At 55.2% G+C, this 21568-nt stretch overlaps 6 protein-coding genes across 6 annotated transcripts; 1 reads left to right on the top strand and 5 right to left on the bottom strand.

The window, feature by feature from the left end:
- Positions 1-55: 55 nt before the first annotated feature.
- Positions 56-2821, bottom strand: P884DRAFT_198472 (uncharacterized protein; the record flags this gene model as incomplete). Its single annotated transcript, XM_069438142.1, has 3 exons — positions 56-1152; positions 1205-2632; positions 2764-2821. 3 exons carry the CDS (start codon positions 2819-2821, stop codon positions 56-58), a joined length of 2583 nt encoding a protein of 860 aa, XP_069298103.1.
- A 935-nt stretch (positions 2822-3756) lies between these two features.
- On the bottom strand, positions 3757-5680 carry P884DRAFT_284523 (60S ribosomal protein uL4). Its single transcript, XM_069443718.1, has 3 exons — positions 5331-5680; positions 5022-5172; positions 3757-4953 (listed from the first exon to the last, which is right to left on the bottom strand). The coding sequence occupies exons 1-3, from the start codon at positions 5533-5535 to the stop codon at positions 4212-4214; spliced, it is 1098 nt and encodes a 365-aa protein (XP_069298102.1). The 5' UTR covers positions 5536-5680; the 3' UTR covers positions 3757-4211.
- Positions 5681-6690: 1010 nt separating this feature from the next.
- On the top strand, positions 6691-8362 carry P884DRAFT_258718 (kinase-like domain-containing protein). The gene has a single exon (XM_069441268.1). The coding sequence runs from the start codon at positions 6719-6721 to the stop codon at positions 7979-7981; it is 1263 nt and encodes a 420-aa protein (XP_069298101.1). The 5' UTR covers positions 6691-6718; the 3' UTR covers positions 7982-8362.
- On the bottom strand, positions 8034-8379 carry P884DRAFT_128913 (uncharacterized protein). Its single transcript, XM_069437193.1, has one exon. It carries the CDS (start codon positions 8277-8279, stop codon positions 8085-8087), a length of 195 nt encoding a protein of 64 aa, XP_069298100.1. The 5' UTR covers positions 8280-8379; the 3' UTR covers positions 8034-8084.
- A 2318-nt stretch (positions 8380-10697) lies between these two features.
- P884DRAFT_291604 (glycoside hydrolase family 28 protein) lies at positions 10698-12603 on the bottom strand. Its single transcript, XM_069444110.1, has 4 exons — positions 11810-12603; positions 11532-11706; positions 11183-11456; positions 10698-11052 (listed from the first exon to the last, which is right to left on the bottom strand). Exons 1-4 carry the CDS (start codon positions 12352-12354, stop codon positions 10775-10777), a joined length of 1272 nt encoding a protein of 423 aa, XP_069298099.1. The 5' UTR covers positions 12355-12603; the 3' UTR covers positions 10698-10774.
- A 651-nt stretch (positions 12604-13254) lies between these two features.
- Positions 13255-16122, bottom strand: P884DRAFT_198712 (uncharacterized protein; the record flags this gene model as incomplete). Its single annotated transcript, XM_069438170.1, has 2 exons — positions 13255-15976; positions 16046-16122. The coding sequence occupies 2 exons, from the start codon at positions 16120-16122 to the stop codon at positions 13255-13257; spliced, it is 2799 nt and encodes a 932-aa protein (XP_069298098.1).
- Between the last annotated feature and the right edge of the window lie 5446 nt (positions 16123-21568).

Genomic DNA, 21568 nt, shown 5'->3' with positions numbered 1-21568 from the left:
AAGCTTAGACTAGATCGTCGAATCATCCCCCCCAAAAACTCGCTCACAAAAAACTTCACAAGATCTCGGAAAACCTCGATTCCCTGAACGGACTCGCCCTCCCCGTCAACGTCGCGGCCCCCCCACCACCACCACCACCGCCGCCGCCGCCGCCGCCGCTCCCGAGGAGGATCCGCCTGGCGGGCGTCGACGAGCTGGCCAGCGACCCGCCGCTCGCCTCGGGCTCGCTCCGCGCCTCGACAAACTCGGTGTCGCCGCTGGCCGTGCTGGAGGCCGTCCCGCCGCTGCTCAGGCTGCTGACGGAGCGCCGCGTGGACGTGACGTCTGAGGCGGGAATGCTGGCCTGCGAAACCTGCGAGACGCTCGAGACGGGGCGCTGTTGTTGTTGTTCTTGTTGTTGTTGTCTCGGGGGCGAACGGTCGTCCGGGCCTGGTGGTGACGGGATGGTGAGCAGGGTAGTATCACCGCCAGCAGGGGCGGCGGCGGCAGGAGGAGGAGTAGTAGTGGTGGTAGCAGTAGTGCCGCTGCGCTCGCCCGGCTCGTCGATCGCGGGCGGCTGGGGTCGGCTACTGCTGCTCTCGGCGGCACGGCCCGCCATGGCGATCTCGCGCAGGCTCGAGTCCGGGCGCACCGTTCCCGTATCGAGCTCCTTGCCCTTTCCCTTGTTGCCGATCGCCGCATCGGAGGAATTGCTTTCCCGCAGGCGGGCGAGAGCGACGCCGCCGATGAAGCTCCTCTTGCTATCGCTGGATTCCCGGTCATCGGGCGCGTCTGTGCTCGTCGTCCTCGCTCGAGACTTTGGGAAGCGGGAGAGGAGCCAGAGGCGGACTTTCTGGGTGGGCGAGCTCGGGTGGTCATCTGCGCTGATCGGTTTTTCGGCGGATGCCTTGCGCCTCGGGTGGCGTTTGCCAAAGCTGATGGATAGGGTGCGGACGCGACCGACCGTGGACGATCGTTTGTTTCCACCCTCTGCAAGGGGTCGATCTTGATTGTCCATTCCCGTCCTTTCAGACGCAACGGGCATAGCCTCATTTTGCTTCCCCGGGGCGGCGTGCTTCTGGTCGACCTTGACCGCTTTCACCTCAGCCCTGTGAGCCTTCTCCTGCCGTTTGGTCTCCGCCTTCCTCGCTTTCTCGTCTGCCCTTTGCTGGTCTAAAGCATGGTTCAGCATGGTTCCCGGCGCTCACTGGCTCGGAACACTCACCCCTGAGCTTCTTGTGAATCTCCTGAATCTCCCTCTCCCTCATCTTTTCCGTCTCCATCTTCTCCTTACGCCTTTCCTCTTCCAGCTTCTCCTCTTGTATCCGCGCAGCCTCCATCTCGGCCCTCTCGTTGATCTCGTTCAGCAGAGGCTGCACCTTTTCAGCAGCGACCTTATCCACTTCCGACTTATCCACCAACTTGCCGCCGCCGATATCGACTTTTCCGTCGTTGTTATGGCTGAGAGCGGCAAGTCTCGCTTGGGCAGCCACATCCGCTTTCCTCCCCCAGTCGTCCATGGTGACCTGGGGTACACGGCCGGTGTCGGATTGCACCTTCTCGTCCATCTGTTGCATCTGGGCCTTGACATTCCGTTGCGCAGCTGCGAGGAGCGCCTCGCGATCCCGGGTTCTCTTCTCCTCGTCCACCTCGGTCAACTTGTTGTCCAGGAGCGACATTTGCTTGCGGATCTGCTCCGACCGCCGCTTGTCGCCCAGCAGGTCTCCGTCGCTCGAGGAGCGCCGCCGGGTCAGCTTGCCCTTGACGGACCCGAACCGCGCCCGCTGCGGTGTTCCTGATCCGTAGTATTCTTGGAGACCCCGCTGCTTGTTGTGCTCCTCCTGGAGCTTGGCCAGGCGCTCCTGGGCTAGCCGGTATGCTGCCTCCTGCAGCGTGTTGGACGCCGTCGAGGGCTGTTCCTGGTTCCGCGCATCTCCAAGGCGGGGGTATGATGAGGACCGGGCGTGCGCCGTTGTGGAATTGTCAAACATCTTTTGCTGCTGATTGTACATCTTCTTGGCCATGGCGAGCGCGGAAGCATGCAGGACATCGGCGCGGTTCTTCTCGTCAACCTCTGGCTTTACGGGGGGGTTCGAAGTGAACATGTTCCTGTCCAATGTGGTATAAGGCACGGCGCCCGCGTCGCCGGTCGAGAGGGGGTTTGCGCCCGTTGACGATCGTTGAACAGTGGTCGCGGCGCTTAGTGCATATGCGCCAGTACCGTACTGGTCCTTCGGGGTCTTTTCCCATGCCGTCTGGGGCGAGGACCTTGACCTTGGCCGTGCACCCATCGCTCCCTTTGCCGCGTGCATCGAGTTCCGCCTGGACAGATCCAGAAACTCATAGGTCGGAGGTGGTGTCTTGGCTGCCCTGAAAGCTAGGGTTGCGGCCGTCGATACCCAGGGGGACGAACGGGATGGAGGTGAAAGGGATGACCGTTGTGGGTGTCGCTGTGCCCAGCCAGCAGCGAGGAGAGCATCTGACGACATGGGCGTCGCAGACGGGACTTCCCCAGGCGAGCCCGCCGAAGCAGCCGTATTCGCCCATCCCAAAGCTGCAGCAGCGCTCGCCGCAGCGCCGCCCGGTTTCAAACCTGGAGATGGGAAGCTCGGGGCATCTTGGGCGTTGGCGTATCTCAGGGGACCCGAATTACCTGGGGATGCATGCGGAGGTAAGCACTGTGCTCGTTCGGATGCGTGCGCAAGCAATGCGCATTGCAATGCGCGATGCAAGCTAAGACTCCAGAGCATGCAGCCCGCGCAGAAGTAACGTGTTGGTTCTTACCGGGTAACGCCAGAGGCCGGGATGCGCCTCCGGCGGATGTCGCTGTCGCAGAAGTCATGCGGGCAAGGAGTCGAGCCTGGACCAGCAGGCCGTGTCGGCGGGCGGAAGCGTGGTATGGCTGTTAGTTGATAAGGCACTACGGCGGTCTAACTTGGCGAACGTTCTGTCCGCTGGACTGCGCAAACCCTAGAGTCCTGGGTCTAGGGAGAGCAAAATAGGAAACGAGCGACCGACGTGCCGCTTTACACAAAAAAAGTAACTGGGTTGCTTGTAAAAAGAAACAAAAAAAAGAAAAGAAAAAGGGAGAGAGAAAGAGAAAAGGAAAAAAAAACCGGATCCTGACGACGAGCGCAAGCTGAGGATGGCTGGCTACATGGGACTTGGTAGGTTCAACGAGTAAGGTCGGAAGGAGCGGAGCTTGCGAGTGATGTCGGAGACCCAAGGAGAAAGAAAGATGAACAAACCAAACTGGGCCAAGAGATCGAAGATCTGTGTGATGCGCACTCCAAACAAGGGTCAACTCTTTTGGGCCTCTGGAAAATTGGGGATCATGTCGGGGTCCAGACCGCTTTCCGAGTGAAAAGCTGGAGTCGAGACTCGGGGGAGAACGAACAAGGAGCGCCACGCTTCTGCGCGCGTGTCTCTTTGAAGAACAGCCCATCGACGTCATCTCCCAAGATCTTGTTGGCGGGGTCCCTTGCATCGCAACCTGCAGGAAAAGGTTGTCGTGTGGCTGAACAAGACCCACCGAACCCACATCCCAAATCGTTCTGACCCTTGTTGTTGCACGGGCCACCTTGCCGATGCCCGACTCCACGCAACTCGAAGAGCCCGCGGACACCAAAGCTCCCGCGAGCATTCGACCGAGGAGGCGAGGCAATAGCGTTTCAGGACTTATCGTTGTGAATTGAAACACGACGAGACGCAAAGGCCACACAGTCGGACATATGCTTGCCACTCCCTCTCTTTCCTCCACCAGTCCAACGTGAAATCCCCGCGTTGAGCTTAGTCAAGGATTGGCGAAGCCCCAAAACAGGGCTCGTGACCGGCCAATCTGCTGCACATGACAGCCACTTAGAGTATAGTTACTAGTGTCAAGGTTCAGCAGCGTCCTTAACCGGATGGCGCGCTTCGTCCCGACGCTGGGTCGGTGAGCAACAGAAGCTGCCACCATCGGGCACTAGTCCAAAGGTGAAAAAGACAGGAGACAAATCAATACACTTGACAAATGCCGGGAATGGAACTTTGTAGTTGCGTTAGGCTTGCTGCCACTCGAGACTCCAATTTCATCTCGAGTTCTGCTGCTTGTTTGAAAATGCACAATCATGTCACAAAGCAAAATGTCGCATGTCCGGTATCAGAATTCATTCATGTGCGAGCACACATGCCTAATCCATTACGCCGAGAAGTACCCACACCCGATTCCGTCCCTTTTTGCTAACCCCAGCCTAGAGCTCGTGCAGCTGCTCCTTGAACTCCGCCGGAGTAGGCTTAGGCTTGCCCTCATCAGCCTTGAGCTCACCCAGCTTCTCCTTCTTGAAGGTCGCCGCGTAAGGGTTAAGGCGGAGCTGGATCTGCTTGTTGACCAGCGGGTTCTTCTTCTGCACGGCGCTGCGCCTAGTGCGGGCCTCGCCCTTGGGGGCGCGGAGGACGCTCTGGATTTCAGTGCTGTTGATGAGACGGGTGAGGTCGGCCTGGGTGACGATGCCGGGCGGCAGGTAGAAGCCTTTCTTGCTCTCGTACACCGAGTCGAGCTGCTTGATAGCAGCAGAGGTCCAGACGATGAAGCGGCCGAGGTGGCCACCGGGGGCAAGCTGGAGGAGGTTGAGGGCATCAACCGGGCAGGTCTCGACGCCGGGGATGTTGCGGAAGCCCTTGACGAGCTCCTTGCCGTCGGTCTCCGGGCTGTAGACGACCAGAGGGCCACGGCGCTGGCGGTGGCGGCGGCCCCTGAGCTTGCCCTTGCCCGCACGGAGCTTCTTGGAGGCCTTGACCTTCTCCACGTCGGGACCGGCGCCGACAGCCTTCAGGAGGGCGAGAGCGGCAGAGGTCTTGGCGAGCGCGTCACCGGCGACGGCGGCAGAGTCGACGACCAGGGGAACCTCGGGGACGGTCGAAACCTGGTGGCCGCGAGCGAACAGGAGAGGAGCCACAGCAGAGGCGGCAAGGGCGGAGGCAGTAGCGAAGCGCCTGTCGGACAAGGTCAGAAAATCAGGACCACCAACCCACCTCCAAACCGAGCTGCGATCTGCACATACTTCTGGCCCTGGTTGATCTTGACGTGCCACTTGCGCCAGATCTTGGTAGGAGCGAACATGCGGCCGGAACGGCACATGTTACCGAAAGCGGCCTGGCCGGCACGGTGAGTACCACCGCCCGAGACACGGGGGATACGGGCAACAGCGCGACCTGAGAACATCCGGAAATCAGTTACTTCCTTCTCCGAGCACCGCTTTCCCCTCAAATCACACCCCAATCCCGCGCCCACTTCGACTTCCCAAAACTCTTCTCTTTTACCCCATCCTTCTCTTCAAAAAAAATCGCCCAAGGTCCAGGATTCCACTCACCAGTGCCCCACGACTCGGCAGAGGTCTGGTGGCCGGCCTTCTCGCTGACGGCGTACGGCTGCCTCTTGTTCTTGGCCATGCCGGTGTGGACGTGCTTGACGATATCCGGGCGGATGGGGGCGCTGAAGACCTTGGGGAGGACCTCAGTGGCGCCGGTGGCCTTGCCATCGGCGCCGAAAACGGTAACGGTCGGGCGGGAGGCCATCTTGTCCAAGTGTCGGGACAAGTATTTCGGCTACAGCAGACGGGAGAGTCAGCGACCGAGATTCGTTGCGTTGTGCGGTTTCGTCGAGAGCTGCCGGAGCTTCAAGAACAACGAGTCCTCTTCTCGGAGCGGCCGTGACTTACCTGATCGTTGGGCGGGTTGTTGAAGATGCGAAAAGTCGAGGCCAGCGAAAAGCTCCAATTGAAATTTTGCAATATTCGGCGAAGTGTGCTCGTGGGGCTTCCTCGCGCGCCCGCTGGCCCTAATCTGCGCTAGTCCAAAGCCAGGAATTTGTGGGTTCTCCGCCAGCTGGCTGGGTCTCCACCAGCCGGCGTAGTCCGGAGCTGTAGGCTTGAATTCCACCTATACTACGGAGTACGGTAGTGCGTGTCTCGGTGTTTGGACTTCCAAAAACGGCAGCCCTGACCCGCCATTTTCGGAAGTCCTGAACATGTCGTGGGTAGGTCTACCTAGCGTTTTACAGGAAATGCATCCTAATGTACGGACGTACTATTTAGTCCTCCTTTTGGCTCTCCATATAGGTAACTTTTGTTCACAAGGTAATTATAAGGTTTGGCCTGCATTACGTTATCCCTACCCCTAACCCTTAGAAAAGCAAAACCTTCTAAACCCTGCACAACGACAATGAAACTTTCAAGACGCAGCTTCTTTGGAAGTCAGAAACTGTCTAAAAGTAGCTAGGAGTGTTTTGGTAGTTCTAGTGTTGAAATGAACCTACTGCAAGACTTGGAAATGTGAGGGTTATGTATGTATTTTCCAAGCCGGGGAGCCATGGTGGCCAGGAAAGTAGCATTGGATGTTGTGGAGGCGGCGGTGCTCGGTCCCGTGACCAGTGGCTTGTAGCCCGTCTCGACTTGTTTATTCCGGCGCAAGTTCCAGGCATCCCTGGCCATGATTACACTAACAGCGTTTGTTAACTTGGGGAATAACGAAGCTGCTGAATTTGACCGCAGGGTGAGCCAGGCTATTTGAGCTTCTCCTCTCTGCAGCCGCCGCCGAGGTATGTTACACGTATTTGTATACTCTTTGCCTTCCCTCTTCTCCGGCCTGTCAAAGTTGAAGAACATGCAGGAAGAACCGGGATCCGAAGCACGGAATCAAGATATACGGTACTAAAGACTTCGTCGATTAACCAGGTCTCCGCGCATCCCAGTGTCTCTCTATGGATCTAATTTCTATGATGGCATTGAGCCTGAAGTATGTCGACAATATCCGCCACTTCCTGGTTTCTGCTGCCCGCTGGGCCTGGGGCTCGCCGGATCCGTTGGTCATTGAGTTCTTGCCGAGGACGTATGGAGAGAATGCAGTACAACCCCGAAAGCGCTGGCTAAAGCTCATTCTACGTTCCTCTCGCTCACAGTGGCACCTTAAAGTCTCCTTTCACGGCACTATTCAGGACGACCAGCACCCGATCTTTGGCAAAAAGCTGAAGCGACGGAATGATCTGCAAGATCTCTGTCGCTGTATTGATTTTCGCCGGATACAACTTCTAGATAACACGGTTACCGAGGTTATCCTGTCGCTTGACCCCGGTACGCAGAGCGTCAGGCTGCCATGCCAGACACAACCGGCTGCAGATAGCGAATATATCTCCGTCATCAGCCACCTCTGGGTCCGGACCCTGGAAGACCCGCTCCGAATACGATTCCCTGTTTTCGATAACGACAGTGGTATACCTACCAAGGAGCTATCTGAAATTAGGGAGAAAGAAGAGCTTAACGGTCACTCTGTTTATAAGGTGCTCCTCTACGGCGATGAGACAGTATATGTCTACAAGGAAGTCGAGCGGCCCCACTACGTTCCCCCGGATACCGAGGTGCTGCAGCAGGAGCTACAGAACTTGGAGCTATTTCGCGGTAATACAGTCGGCATTGTCCAGCTAGTCGCGGCCGTTATCTCGCAGAATCCATACCAGACCGCTCAGACCGGCAAAGAGAACGATTCCAACGCATTACGTGGGATTCTCCTCGAGTACCATCCGAACGGAACACTAGAAGATACATTGAAATCACCAAAGCCGGAGACCAATGGGCGCTGGTGCCAGTGGGCGCTCCAGATCGCCTCGGCTCTTGCTGAAATGCATCAGCGCGGACTGGCTCACATGGATCTAAAGCCCGCTAATATTGTTATTAGCGCCGACTTTGACGCGGTGTTAATTGACATCAGCGGCATTGGAGGGGTCACTCGTCAGTGGCTCTCCCCGGAGATGCTCGATAAAGGGGATGATCCACTGTCTTGGAGTATCGAGGCACGGAAACAAAATGACATTTGGGCGCTCGGGCGAATTATGTTGGCAATGGCCGATGCGTGCTGTACCGATGACGAAGAGCAACTGCTGAGGAGCGTTGGGCAAGCTGCTGCACGACCCCTTCCACGAATTCCTCTCAGCGACGCTATCACGGCCTTGTCGAACGCCCTTCTATAGTCCTCTAGAATTCGTCCCAGTCAATCTCGCTAGGTTCAAATCCGCCATCTGTCCTCATCCCTGTAAGGAGATTAGGGAGATTCTCGAAGACACTTTACGATGCCTAATTACCTGGCCCTTCGCGAAGCCCCCCAGGTTTCTTGTCACAACCGTCCTCGTAGCAAAGCATTCCCGTTGTTGAGGAGTCTTCGTTACCGCTGTGGCACACTTGTTTGTTTTTCTTGGCATCTTTGCAGGGCTTCTTCAGGCTCTTGGTATAATGCCCACAGGTGTACACCCGAAGCGTAAAGGTACACATGGCGAGGATTCTAGCGGCTGAGCTACAGGGGAATGTGTTGTTGATGAAACTTAAAGTAGGTAGGCATTTATATAGGAATAAACTCAAGTCAATGAAAAGCCGGAATCGCCAGGCTGACCCTGCCTTTATATTGCTGTGTGCGGACTGGACTCCTCGGTGCTGCCTGGGTACTGTCTGAGAGACACAAGCAAATAAGTCTTTTGCATAATTCGCTCCAACCTCCCAGACCGAAAACCCCGCAACTCCTGCTGCCAGGCTGTCCGAGAGAGCCGAATGATTGGGCAGAAACGCGTTGCCGAGGCCCGATCATGGGGGGGGGGGGGGGACGCGCTCGTTGAGGACTGAAGCCCCAGTGACATCGACATCACCGTATTCACGGATCTGGCTCTCTCGTAAAGCTCGTCTCTACATAGTGAATCGGTGCAAGCACACAACCCAACCAACCCACCCATCAACACAGGTGAGCGTCGCGGTGTTTGGCCAGAGATGACGAGAGCGCCGGCTCACTGGGTTGGCACACCCGGGACAATATCCAGTAGAGACAATCGTCCTCAGCCCAGAATGGGCCGATGGGCCAGAGTCGACGCCGTGCTTGGGCTCACGCGATGTAGATGATGCCAGCCGGTGCTCGTCGAAGGCGCCGTTGCCGATGCTCAGTCTAGGGAGGCACGCCGTAACAGCCGGGCGCAACCGATCAAGCCGTCTCCCCCCGCCCCCTCCCCCACCCCCAAAAGGCATCCTGCATTGGGTTGGGCGCCCGGGTCTGGGAAGGCAATGATATGCAGACCCGAGATTGCGAGCAGTGCGAAATATCTGGCACCCTGATTCATCGATAATCTGTTAGCTGTCCGGGAGTCGTCGCGCTGTCCCGACGTCGTGCCGTAGATCTCTCTTCGACCTCTTTGGGTTTGGAGCTGCCCGCCCTCCCCATCGTAGACCTTTCCCTGACATCTTTGCTCTTGCAGCTCGTATCTGCGGCCCCTCTATTAATAGCAATGCAGGATTGACTTTGCTCTGTTTCTCGTAGAACAACTTCTTAGTCCAGTCGGAGAGGTGGTCATATTTGAAACCTTTCGCTTTGAAGAGGCGACGAAAAAGTCGGCGAAGGTATGAGTAGTCCGGCTTGGCCCCGAAAGCCAGGCCCCGGGTGTGGTTGATATACGTGGCGAATTCTCTAGGGAGAAAGCTATCGTAGAGCGCCTCGCCCGACAGGCTCTCCTTTATCTCCTTGATTCGTGTATCCTTCTTGTCGTCTGTGGCGGCCTTCAGACCCTGCTATAGCAATGATCCGTGGGCAAAATATACGAAGATACACCCGAGGGACTCTAGCTCGTCACCCTAAGATTGTTCTTTATATGCGTTAACGAGCGGACGAGAAGTTGGTTCTTGTTCCGCCGTTGACGCGGGGAGGGCAAATGAGCTAGTAGTTGTCAGGATTGCCGGTTACCATCGTCTTAAGAGCGGGTGGCGAGGTTCAATTACAAGAAATGCAGCTGAAACACATAAGAAAGCCAGGAAAGGAAGAACTCGAAGCTCGACTCAGGCGTTGGTCATAGATATGTTTCGACTTTAATCATTAGCAAGAGGCACTCCTAGCCTTCGAAGCAATTGCGGAAGTGAATGGGAACGCTGAAGATTGAGCACATCCGATCCCCCATCTTTTTTTCCCTCCCACCTCCTTCTGGTCCACCTCCTTCACTAGCCTGCAATGCCCGTCCTCTGCCGTCAAGAAGGGGCGTAGCCAATATATAAACAAAGGCTTGGACACAATGGATGACTCCCTCTCCGTAGGGGAAAACCATTGCCAGCTTCATTTCTTCTTCTTGGTCTCCAGGTGACGAAGTATATGCTCGACTATCACCTTGTCCATCAAGGACCGCGAAACACATCCACAGTGTGATAATTTACGAAACCATATACATATCACGACTCTTGAAGACTTTCGAGGTCGTCCGCGTTCAGGCGGAAGCGAGAAAATCTTGGCCGAACGAGCACGGCTTTGCATCACCCTGAACACTGTCTTAACGCTGCCGGGATTGTATTCAAGAACTAACTCAAGAAGGCCTGCGTGCAATGTTTCGAGATCAGGGGAAAGTGCCATGATGATTGCGAGCACGCTTAGCAAGAGTCCCGTTCTTCTCCGATGAGGCCGGAGAGGCCAACCTCGGCATGATGATGACGCGACCCCCTCTCACACAAGCCTCACTCGTCCAAGCGCGACGGTCATGATGATATATATATATATATAGCACGGCACCTGGACGGCAAACCCAGCACGTCGCAAGAACGGAGAGTTAAGTTGCATACATCACCAGCCTACATACATTTCGGCCCACAACCCTTTTTTTTTTTTTTTTTTTTTTTTTTTTTTTTTTTTTTTTTTTTTTTTTTTTTTTTTTTTTTTTTTTTTGCTCCGGCCCTCCTTGCCTCCTACTCGTACTGCCTTTCTGTCATCCGACGCACCAAGAAAAAAGAGTCGCTTAGTTAGGGGGTTATCACACGTTCCCCGACAGCTGCTGCGGCTGGGAGCCCGGACAGGGCCCGGTACAGGTGAGGCCCATGGTGGCCTGGTTCTGGATGTTGGAGCACAGCACCTTGGCGGTGCCGCCGTTCTTGGGCTTGATGTCGATGTTCTCGAAGCGGAAGCCGTCGCAGGGGGCGGCCGCGCTGCAGTGCATGGCCGCCGCCACGTTGTACCGGCTCGTGCCCGTGATGTTCTGCCAGGTGACGTCCGTGATCCTGAGGCGGGACGAGTCGCAGTTGGTGTACGAGTCTGGTGATTATATTTTGTTAGTTTCCCCCTTTTCTGTTATTATTATTATTATTCTTCTTCTTCTTACAAGTTTGGGGAAGAAAGAAAGGAGGCGATAGGAAGGGAGGGAAAGGAGGAGGCCAAGACGTACAGATGCACGAGGATAGGTAGATGGGCTGGTTGACGTCCTCGAAGTGGATGTTGCGGAACGTGACGTTGCGGACGTATCCCGTCCCAGGGTACGTCTTGATCCAGGCGGCGTTGCTCGAGTGCTTGGCCGTGATGTTCTCAAACACGACGTTCTCGACGTAGTCGGGCTGCCACGCGTTGGAGCCGATGCTGCCGATGACGGTGGCGCCAGACTCGGTGCATACCACGTTCTTGACGTGGACATTGGTGCTGTTACCCTTGACAGCGATGCAGTCCTGGTCGCAGAAGAGTCAGCATGCCTTGCTATCCTGACTCTGTTTTTGGAAGCAGCGCCAAAAAAAAAAACTCACATCACCACAGGTCACCGTCCAGTTCGCGATGAAGATATTCTTAGAGTTCCAGGTATCCGTCCCGTCCGTGTTCTGGGAGCTCCTACCGTTGGAAGAGAGGGTGTACATGTCCAAGTTGGTCATGGTCACGTTCTCCGAGTGGGCAACAAAAGTGTGCCAGAACTGCGCCATCCGCCTGTCCTCGCCGTCAGCTTCTCGCGGGGACGGTGTGGCATGCCCGTCGCGTTGCCGGACAACAACAACAACAACAAAAAAAAAAAAAGAAGAGGAAACCCTACCAGGTGATGCCGTCGATCAACACGTTGGTGCCGTACCAGACGGTCAGCGAGATGGGCCTCCCGTTCAGGTTGGACGCGCCGTTGGCCAGGTCGATCCAGGCCTGGCCGTTGCCGTCGAGGAGGGCCTTGCCGAAGCCGCGCATGGTGATGTCGCGCCCGCCGATGCGCCAGGCGGTCTGGCGGCCGGCGTAGACGACGTCGAAGCTGGCCCGCCGCCAGTAGTCGAGGTTGTCGGCGCTCCAGATCAGCGTGCCGTAGATCTCGATGGACACGTTGCGCAGGTTGGTCGTGTCCATGACCTGCCGGATGTGATAGGTGCCCTCCTGCAGGATGATGGTGCCATCCTGGCCGCACTGCGAGAAGGCCTCGAGGATCTGCGGCGTGTCGTCCACCTGGGACTGGCGCGCGACCAATCCGCCCTCCTCGGAGGAGGCGACGGCGGCCGAGATGGGCGTCACGACGCACCTTGAGCCTTCCTTGACGAGGGCGGCCGAGGACGGGAGGACGACGGTGCTGAGCACCGGGAACAGTGTCGAGAACCGCATCCTGTGCTGCTTTGCTCGGTGCTTATAGGGTCAAAGGTGGGGGGAGAGAAGGGAGGAGTGGGGTGTTGGCGGTAGGCCGGTGGGTAGCTAAGGTAGGCGAGAGTAGTACGGTGATGGCCCCTAGTCTGCCATGGCTGGCTTCTTTGTATGTAGTAGTCGAGCGGCAACTCGGCGAGAAGGAGAGGACGGTCGGGCATCTCGCTCAAACGCTGCCCCAAGAGCATGCGATTTATCCCTGATAGGTGGGTTTATTTTTCCCGTATTGCGCCCACAGGGCCCCAACGTACGGATCCGGGGAATGGGTGACGATATTGAGGTTGATTGTCGTTCAAGTCCCCCCCCCACTCGTCCGCTGTGGTTGCCAAGGGGGGTTCAAAAGGACCTCCGGCTGATTTCCAACACCACCCCGCCGTGTAACGTCTAAACACAGCCAGGCTAATAAAACCTGGGGCCCGCACTGCTGCCGGAGAATAATATCGATATTATTATTGCAGGTGCAGAGCTCTTAAACTGGGGCCCTTCATGCTCTTTTGTTTCTCGTCTCCGTTGCCAGGGGTCCGAACTGAATGCCGATCCCCCCCCCCCCCCCCAACAAACATGTGCTTCTGTTTAGATTCGGCGAAAGAAATAGACCGCGCATGTGTCCATTCAGCACAGGGGAACCATGGTACTCCATACCCGTCTTTTGTAGCTGCAAGGGTGTATAATTAGAGTTTTCTCCCTGCTGATGCTGCTCACCTGGTATCATAAACGTAGTAGCTTAAAAACGCTGCTACCGTGACCCTTTCGCTCGTTACCCTTGGCCCCTCCCTAATACCTTCCCTCCCCCTTCCTCGGCCTTATCCCAACATCCCTTCGGAACATATCAAATCGGTCTGGATACTTCCCCATAATCAAGTGCTACTCAACCTCCTTGAACTGCCTTGCCAGCGCTGCAAGCTCATCCTGCACCGCCGGATCGTCCTGGCCCTCCCTCTGCAATTCGTTGTACCTCGCCCTGATATCAGATAGAGCCTGCAGTCTGTGGAGGACGCAGCTGGCTAGGAACTCAAAGTCGTCGTATTTGCAGGCCTCTAAGAAGACCCGCCGCATTCGATCACTGTACAACTGACACGACGCGACGGGCTTCGGTTGCTTGTACTTGTAAAAATTCCGCGGCACCTCGCTGCCGTTGTCCGCGTCTTCGATCATTGGCCAGACGACGGTATTGAAGCACTCTTCGCACACCGTGAACTCGGGCACGCGCTGAAGGACGTGCCATCTTCGGTTCGGGATCGGAGTGTTGCGCAAGCACTCGTCATGGATCGATATCTCCCGGATGCGGTCAACAAGCTCGACAACGTCGGGGGCGGTCCTGCGAGCAAGAGCCCTATCCGACGTTGTCTTCATCTCCTCAAAGTAATCAAAGAAACGCTTCCTGTCCGGCGCAAAGTAGAGCTCGCAGACCCCGCGCGTCACCTCGTGCGAATCGAGGGGCACAAAGACACCCGCAAGGTTTGGCAGGAGAACCTCGATCATCTTGGCACATCCGAGGCAGACGTTGAACGTAGAAATCGGGCGCCTCGAGTTTGGCGCCATCATGCTGTACCAGACGCGCGACGCGACTTGGCTCCCCGCACAGGCCTGCGATCGCGCTGCGACGGATGCTATCCCTTGCAATAGACGCAGGTCCGGATAGCCGTGTTTTAGCGTCATGAGGTACGCGATGCGGTACCAGGGAGAAGCGCCAAAATCGCATGACAGCATCTGATCCCCGGAGCGGATAGGAGCCGCGACAAACATGTGTTGAAACTCGGTGTTGGCGAACAGCGCCCGGTAGCACTCACGACAGATTCTGAAGTTCTCGGCCCTCTTAAGGGTCAGGAACTGGTCGCTTCCCGCCCTGCTCCGAGCCGCGGTGGGATACTTCCACGGGCAGTCGGGAAGTTGGGCGAGAGCATGGCTTGTCGAGTCGTCATCGTCTCCATATCCAGCGTCGTGCTCCATGCGACGGTCGGAATGCCAATATAGCGTTGGCGACTGGGCATCTGAGGACTCTTGCCGCATCAGATTGACTACCGGCCCTGCTGGCGGTCTATCCAGGGTAGCAGCGCGAGGGAGTGAGCCCGGCGCGGTCGGCGGCAGCGAGGCAGACCCGTTAGACCCTGAGCCGACGCTCGCATCCCGAGATTGCGTTCCTGGGTGCGACAACCTGTTGCTCTGACCCTGCCGCCGGGACGGAGAGGCGCTCGTGGCTGAAGATGGTGACATGGAGCGCTCACCAACCCGCTCACTCTTATCGGTCGGAAACGTTGCGCTTCGAGGACTCTTTTGGGGTGCTTCATCCGGGAGTGGTGCAGCTAAAGGCGGAACCGCACCAAGCCTGGGATTCTGATGCCGCGCTTGATCTGGCGAGATGGTCGACGTGTGTTCTGGCTCTGGCGCAGACCGCGTCGGGTAAGGACGCTCGGCACGGTTCAAACGCCGCTCCTTATAGCTATCATCGCTCGAGTATCCGTCGCGGTCTCGGTTCGTGGATCGAGGCTGGCGCCGGCGACTCGGTGAGGCACCAGGCATATCTCTGGCACCCCGAGGGTGAGGTGGAGAGTTGCTGGTCCTGGGCCTCCTTGGCGGAGACAGGTCCCTACCGGGCCTTCCCGTCATGAAATCATCTCCCGGTGACATGAAGGCGAGAATCTCATCGGGGTCGCCATAGCCGTAGGGTTGGATTAGTGTCTTCGGCCTCTCGGCAGGTGAGCCGTCTCGATTTGGCATACTTGTTGTGGAAGAGGCCCGTCGATGAGTGGCAGGGCTTGCCAGATACCGGGATGAACGCTGCGGCCGCCGCCTCTCCGGCATCTCAACCTCGGCCTCTCTCCTGGCCGAGGGGCTACGGCCGGATCCCGATCCAGCGTCAGATCGGACATCCGAGTAGACACGATAGCGTCCCCTGTTAGTGCTCTGAACAGCAGCGGGAGAAAGGAAGTCGCCATCCGACGGTCTCGCGCTGGGTCTGTCGCGGGACGAAGAATACTCTCGAGGGTCTTGATACTCTCGAGGGTCTTGGTGCACTAGTGGCCGATCCCGGTCCCGCCGGCTGCTTGATCGGCGGAGCGGTGGCTCTTCGCGGTCAAAGTCGGTGTTGAGCCTTGGCAGATCCTGATGGCTCTTCCGCTTCGGGATATCGGGTCTCGCCTTCTGTCGACGAGGTTCTTCTTCCGATCCCGGTGACTCCTCTTTGGGCCGTCGCTGTCTCTGACTGTCTCTTTTCTCGCTCTCTCCGTTGCCGATGCCCTTGTCGGAGGACACTACCACGTATTTACGGCAAGTGTTGGCTTCATATCGGGCCTGTGTGGTCTTTGGGGCATCCTCCACAGCAGCGCCAGGGACGATCACGAATCGGCGCTCGGGGTTGTACTCGTGCACCAACTGCAGTATTGGCGTCTGGTCTATGTCGCCGCGGTGCTTGGGTTCCTCGTCGGGCGTAGCCGACACGACCGAGCCGTACTCCTTTGCCAGCGACTCCTCCTCATCTTCGACATATGCTGCCGGTGGCTTCTTGGTGCGCGATGGCAGCTCCGCTACCCTGGGAATACTGACTCTGGTCTTTGAGGTGTCGTACTCTCTATTTTGTAAATCGTAACTGCGAACACATGCCTGTCAGCTGAGGTGTCCCCTGGTTATGCAAAGCTCTGCGCGACGGCCGACTTACGGACGGGGACTCCTGGAACGCGAGGTCCTCCAGGATCCCGTCTCTAAGAGTGACTCGAGCTCGTCTCTTTCAACCATTCTTGTACATGAAACCATTCATGTCTAGGGTGAATCCGTTGTCGAGACTCGCATAGACAAAGCCTCGTGGCTCGCTATGGTGACGATGTCGTGTGCGGGGCAAACCTGCACTAGATCGAGATGAGATTCTCGGCCCGTTGTTCGGCTTGATGCCCTCCGATATGGAGCGCTTGGGATGGAGAATGAAAAAAGAGGGTTCGCCGAAACTGAGACGTTTGGGAGCTGAAATTGTGGGTGTGGTGTGCGAGGCAAGTCAAGTTTGGAGCGAAGGAAGGAAGGGTGTTAGACCTGGAACTTAGACCCCAACCTACCAGGTCGGGTGGGGCTGGAACCGTCCCAAGGTCGCAGCCCAGGTACAGTACAGGCACAAACGACCTTGGAAACGGCCTGCTGGGAGAGGGCACGGCCAAGACCACTCCGAAGGCCAATCGGGTGGCTGTGGCCCGTCTTACAGATGTTTGGGACGCCGATATATGAGGCAAAGTCGGCGGCACAAACAGCCGCAAAACAAGCGACCCTAGCCGGACTGTGTTCATGTTCACCAGATGAAATATGTAAAATAGTACGAATTACGTATTTGGAGGCTGCGAGTGTCGGCGTAGGTTCTTTACCGTGTATGAGGTACCTGAGGCACTAGATGCCGAGGGTGCCCACCCCGTTCAGATGACATCGTTGCTCTGGCGGGCGGGCGATCTCATTCCCTGGCGAGTTCAGCTCCCAGCGCCCTCCGTGAAGACGATGCTCAACTTATGTAGCACACTCTCAATCTTATTGCAGTGTTCTGAGCATAGACTCTCTCCAAGTCTGGAATGATCCCTGCTGATGGATGCTCTTTTCCGCCGGCGGCTTCCTGCGGCATGCAAACAAATCCCGTCATATCTCGGGCAATTTTTGGGTCCATGCGCTTGCAAGCGGGTCTGCTCTGCACCACATTTTGCGGCGGTCCCGAGCTTGCGTGTGGCTGGACCCTGTGGGCTTTCCTCACGGCTGACTGGTCTCCCAGCCAACTGGATGCGAATACGGATTACGGAATACAGATTATAGCCATGGCAATTGCAGGTCAGGCAGCACGGCAGAAGTGCTTGCGGAAAGTGCTACGTTTTCTGTTCCTTTTGGTTGAGGAGATCTGGCATCTTTCGAATCATTTATTCATGTGGAAGCTATTCGAGTCCGGATCTTTACCCACCAGAGCGTTTCAACCAAGCGCACGGCCAACTGACGAGGGAACTCGATAAAGCATTCATTGACAACCCCTGATAAGACACCGACGTCATTTCAGCGGGGAAGCTCAGCCCTGCGGGGCTAGCTCGAGGATCTCTGTGCCAGCCGAGCAAAGCTTGCGTTTCCATTTTCGTGACGCTGTACATACATACATGGGTACACACAAATTTGTTTTGCGCATCAATATTCGTTACGCTACATCTGATGGAACGATTTCTATATTGTCCGTGGCGCATGACCTGCGTGCTAAGCCTGAAATCAGTCAGAGATGGCCAAGAAGCTTAAGAGCATTTGCTGACAGCTAGTCTGGTAGTAGTAGACCACTCTCATTATTTTGTAATGTATATTGCCTCACCAGTATGTTGGTTACCTCAGAGAACGGTGCCCCGTTGAGCTGCCGTTATGGCGAACCACAGGGCGTCATATTGCCGGCCATCCATCGGTCGTTGAACTACCTGGCATCCTGCCATGCAGCATTCAGTTAGTGGAACGCTGTGAACGGCAAACTGCATACCTTGTCGGCCGAGTCGTCTTACAATGCATTAGGTCAGCCCCATTCACTTGATCAGCCCCGTGTTGTCAGCAACCAAATTTGAAGGGAGTGGTGAAAAAAAAGGGCTCTCCTGCATCTTCGCGAATACCCTACCAAAACATACGAAACTACTATCGCTGGAAAGCTCTCGAAAAACGCTATCCAACGGTACCACTTTCAACCGCGCGCGAGCCGTTGCGGGTGTGCAACAGGCACCGCAGGCGTAGGAACCGGACCCGACCACAATCCAACCGCACCTCGCACGGCTGTCAAAATTTTCACCGCACAGACCACCTAACGCCCCCGAACGTAACGTCGATTTAAAGCCTACCGCCAAGCCACTAAGTAGGGAGGCCTATAGCTTCGGGCTAATCAAAGGGGGGCCTACCATAGGCCTACCCTACCCCGGATATCAAGGAGCTAAGGGGTCTTGTCACGTAACTAGTCAACCTTATACTAAGCCCTAAACGGGGCAAGGCATTAGACCTTGCCGATAGGCTCTTATAGGGCCTTATAACCGCTATTATAGGCCCGGTTCCGAACCTATAGGAACTCGTAGCCGAGGAAGTTAAGAAGGGGCTTAAAGAAGCCCTTAAGGCTACCCCTCGCCCTACCTAGGTATAGGTAGCTGTAGGGCTATAACAGGGGGTAACAGGCCCCCAAGGAGGCCTACCGTCGGCTAAGGTAGTACCACTATAGGCCTTGTAGGAGGTTACGATACGGAACGCGAGCCTATAGGAGGACCTTAAAGCCTAAACCCTGGCCGAGATAGTCTAAGTAGTTAACGGTGCCTCTAGCCGTCAGGGAGCTGTCACGGCTAGGAAGCTCCTAAGTAGGGATATAGTAGTAGTCTTTAAAGATAAGGCTACTAAGGATTAGTATTTGGCTAATAAGTGATAGGTGGCTATAGCCTTTAGAGAGGAGGCTAGAGAGGTTAGTAGGGCCTATATAGTCTTAGCTAAAGGGGTCTGGAAGGAGGAGCTATAGGGGGTTAGCAAACAAGACTTCAAGGGGGCTATAGGCCTACACTCGATCGAAACGGTCAAGTTCCGGCTGCTAAAGAGCCTATAAAGGAAGTAGGCTATAGTACTCCTAGGCTTATAGGACCTCGAAGAGGCCTAGAAGGCCTATAATAAGGGCGTAGTCTAGGATGCCTAGGTACTAGACTATAAACCCTATTAGGATACTCTAGAGCTAAGGTAGTATTATAGGTATTAGAGCTTTGGCTATATCTAATGGTACTACTAGCGGCCGGCCCGTTATAGCTATTATGGTATAAAGGCCTATAGCAAGGGAGGGAAGACTAGGGAGGCCTAGTGCCCTACCTACTCTAACTAACTCCCTTATAGGTATACGGCCTATAGGGGCCCCTATATAGCCTAGTATAGGGGCTACCTAAAGAAAGTCAAGGCCTAGGAGAGGGCTAGGGAGGCCTACTAGTATAGACCTCGAACCTTCTAGCTATTAAAGTAATTATATTAGAAGGTAGCCTTCAAGTTTAGCAGCTAGCTAGAGGATAATAACCACTACTAAACTAGGGCTAAACGCCTCTATAGGAGGCCTACCCTAGCCTAACAGGCGGCTAGGAATGCCTTGTTCGATGCCCGACAGACCTATATCTCCTTTCTACAGCCTAGAGCCCCCTCCTTCTCGTAACTAGTTAAGGGGGTAATAGCTATAGAGCCTACTACTACTATACCTTCGTCCTCTGCTCCGGCTACCTTAAATGTAAATTAAGGTCCTTTAGTAGAATACCTAAGGTAATAAACAGGCCCTTAAGGTCTTACTAGAGGAGGCTAGATACGACCTACTAGCTATCTAGGAACCGTAGATTAACCGGTTTATAGGGTTAATATACTACCCCTAGGCTTCGAAATACTACCTAGTCTATAAGCTAAAGGGTAAGGTAGCTATTCTAGTAGCTAAACGGTTCCTAGTCGGCTAGTAGGACTATTCGGCAGAGGAGAACTAATATAGGGTAACCTTTCTAACCCTAGGAGAGAGGGGGTTCGAGCTCTAGTCGGTCTATAATAATAAGGGGGAGTAGGCCCTCTTATAGGACCTACTAGCCTTACCTTGGCTAACTTACCCCTTAATTCTTATAGATAACTTTAACCTCTATTACCTGGTCTAGGACCTGTTTAATAGGCTTAGTCCGGGGGCTAGGGACCTCCTTAGCCTTATAGACTAGTAGGACCTTGACCTACAAACGCTATACGGCTAGGCTACTAGGGCCCCCTAAGGGGACTAACGTAGCCAGCCTTCTACGATAGACCTACTCTAGGCCTTGGCTAGGCTAGAAGCAACCTATAGGGATATCACGGAACATAGGAAGTCAGACCACTACCTATAGGCCCTAAATGTCTCCCTCCAGGGGACTAACAGGCCTATACTAGCTAGTAAAGGGTAGGATTAGAAGAGCCTAGACGAGGAGGTCGTATAGGCCGAGGCAGCTTACCTCTTGCTCTAGCTTAGTAGGTAGGCATCGGCCTTAGCCCTAGCCGGGCCCGTCTTCTAGGGCCCGGAGGAGCTTCTATAGGCCTTTAACAGGCTTATAGAGGCCTTCGAGGAGATAGCTATAGTCTCGGCTCTAGTAAAAAAGGCTAGCGTAGGTAGTAAACGAGCTCGATAGTAGACAAAGGAGGTTTAGGAGGCCTAGAAGAGGGCTAAGGAGGCAGAGAGGGCCTATAAGGACACCCTAAACCCCTATACGTAGGAGGCACTTTGGCAGGCCCTACGGGATTAAGCTAAGACTATTATAGCTATAAAGACCAAGAGCTAGAGAGCTACGTTATAGGAGGTAACTAACCGGCCGGACCTATTATAGAGGCTAGAGCGGTAGGTAAGGCTATAAAGCTATCTACTAGTCGACCCTCTAAAGCTCCTAGCCTTCAAAGGAGGGCTTATAACCTACTAATAGAAGGCTAGGGCCCTGGCTAATAAGTTCTTTCCGAACCTAGAAGCGGACCTATTAGATATTAATAACCTAGATCTAAATGACCACTAGGAGCTAAAGTTCGAAATTAGCTAAGAGGTTATAGTAGGCAATATTAGGGTAGTACTGGCTAGAGCGGCCCTATAGAAGGCCCCGGGGGAGGACCTCCTCCCTATAGGCCTACTAAAGGCCTATAGGCGGCCGCTCTACTAGATACTAGCTATACTAGCCTTGGAGAGCTTATAGCTCGGCTATTTCCCGGCCTAGTTTAAAAGGGCTAAGATAGTAGTCCTCTACAAGCCTAGCAAACTCCTATAGGCCTACTTTACCCTAAGTAGCTATAGGCCTATAGCACTCCTACCAATAGTAGGCAAGGTACTAGAGGCTATAGTTACCTAGAAGGTAACGGCTATTATAGAGGCCTATAGGCTTCTCCTGGCCAAGTAGATAGGTAACTAGGAATATAGGTCTACCGAACTAGCTATTCGGCTTGTTACGGCCTAGGTTTAGGAGGCTTAGAGGTATAAGGTAGTGTGACGAACCCGGCTCAGACTTCTTCTGAAAGGGTTCAGACGAAGGTGAACGGTGCGGGACAAGTGTACAGGTCGTCTGAGGGATTCGGTGAAGCCAAAGGGTTTACAACAACACTATAGTTATCTCTCTCACAGTAGTACAAGGTTGTTATGAGTACTATGATTATGAGGAAGAGTTGCTATCACTGGTGAACTCCAGAGTCTACTAGAACGAGTGACTATCTA

The sequence above is a fragment of the Thermothelomyces heterothallicus genome (assembly GCF_042370625.1).
Source record: "Thermothelomyces heterothallicus CBS 202.75 unplaced genomic scaffold P884_scaffold_9, whole genome shotgun sequence".
In the NCBI taxonomy this organism is placed as follows: domain Eukaryota; kingdom Fungi; phylum Ascomycota; class Sordariomycetes; order Sordariales; family Chaetomiaceae; genus Thermothelomyces; species Thermothelomyces heterothallicus.
The sequence above is the reverse complement of the archived record's forward strand: the minus strand, read 5'-3'. Positions and strand labels throughout refer to the sequence as shown.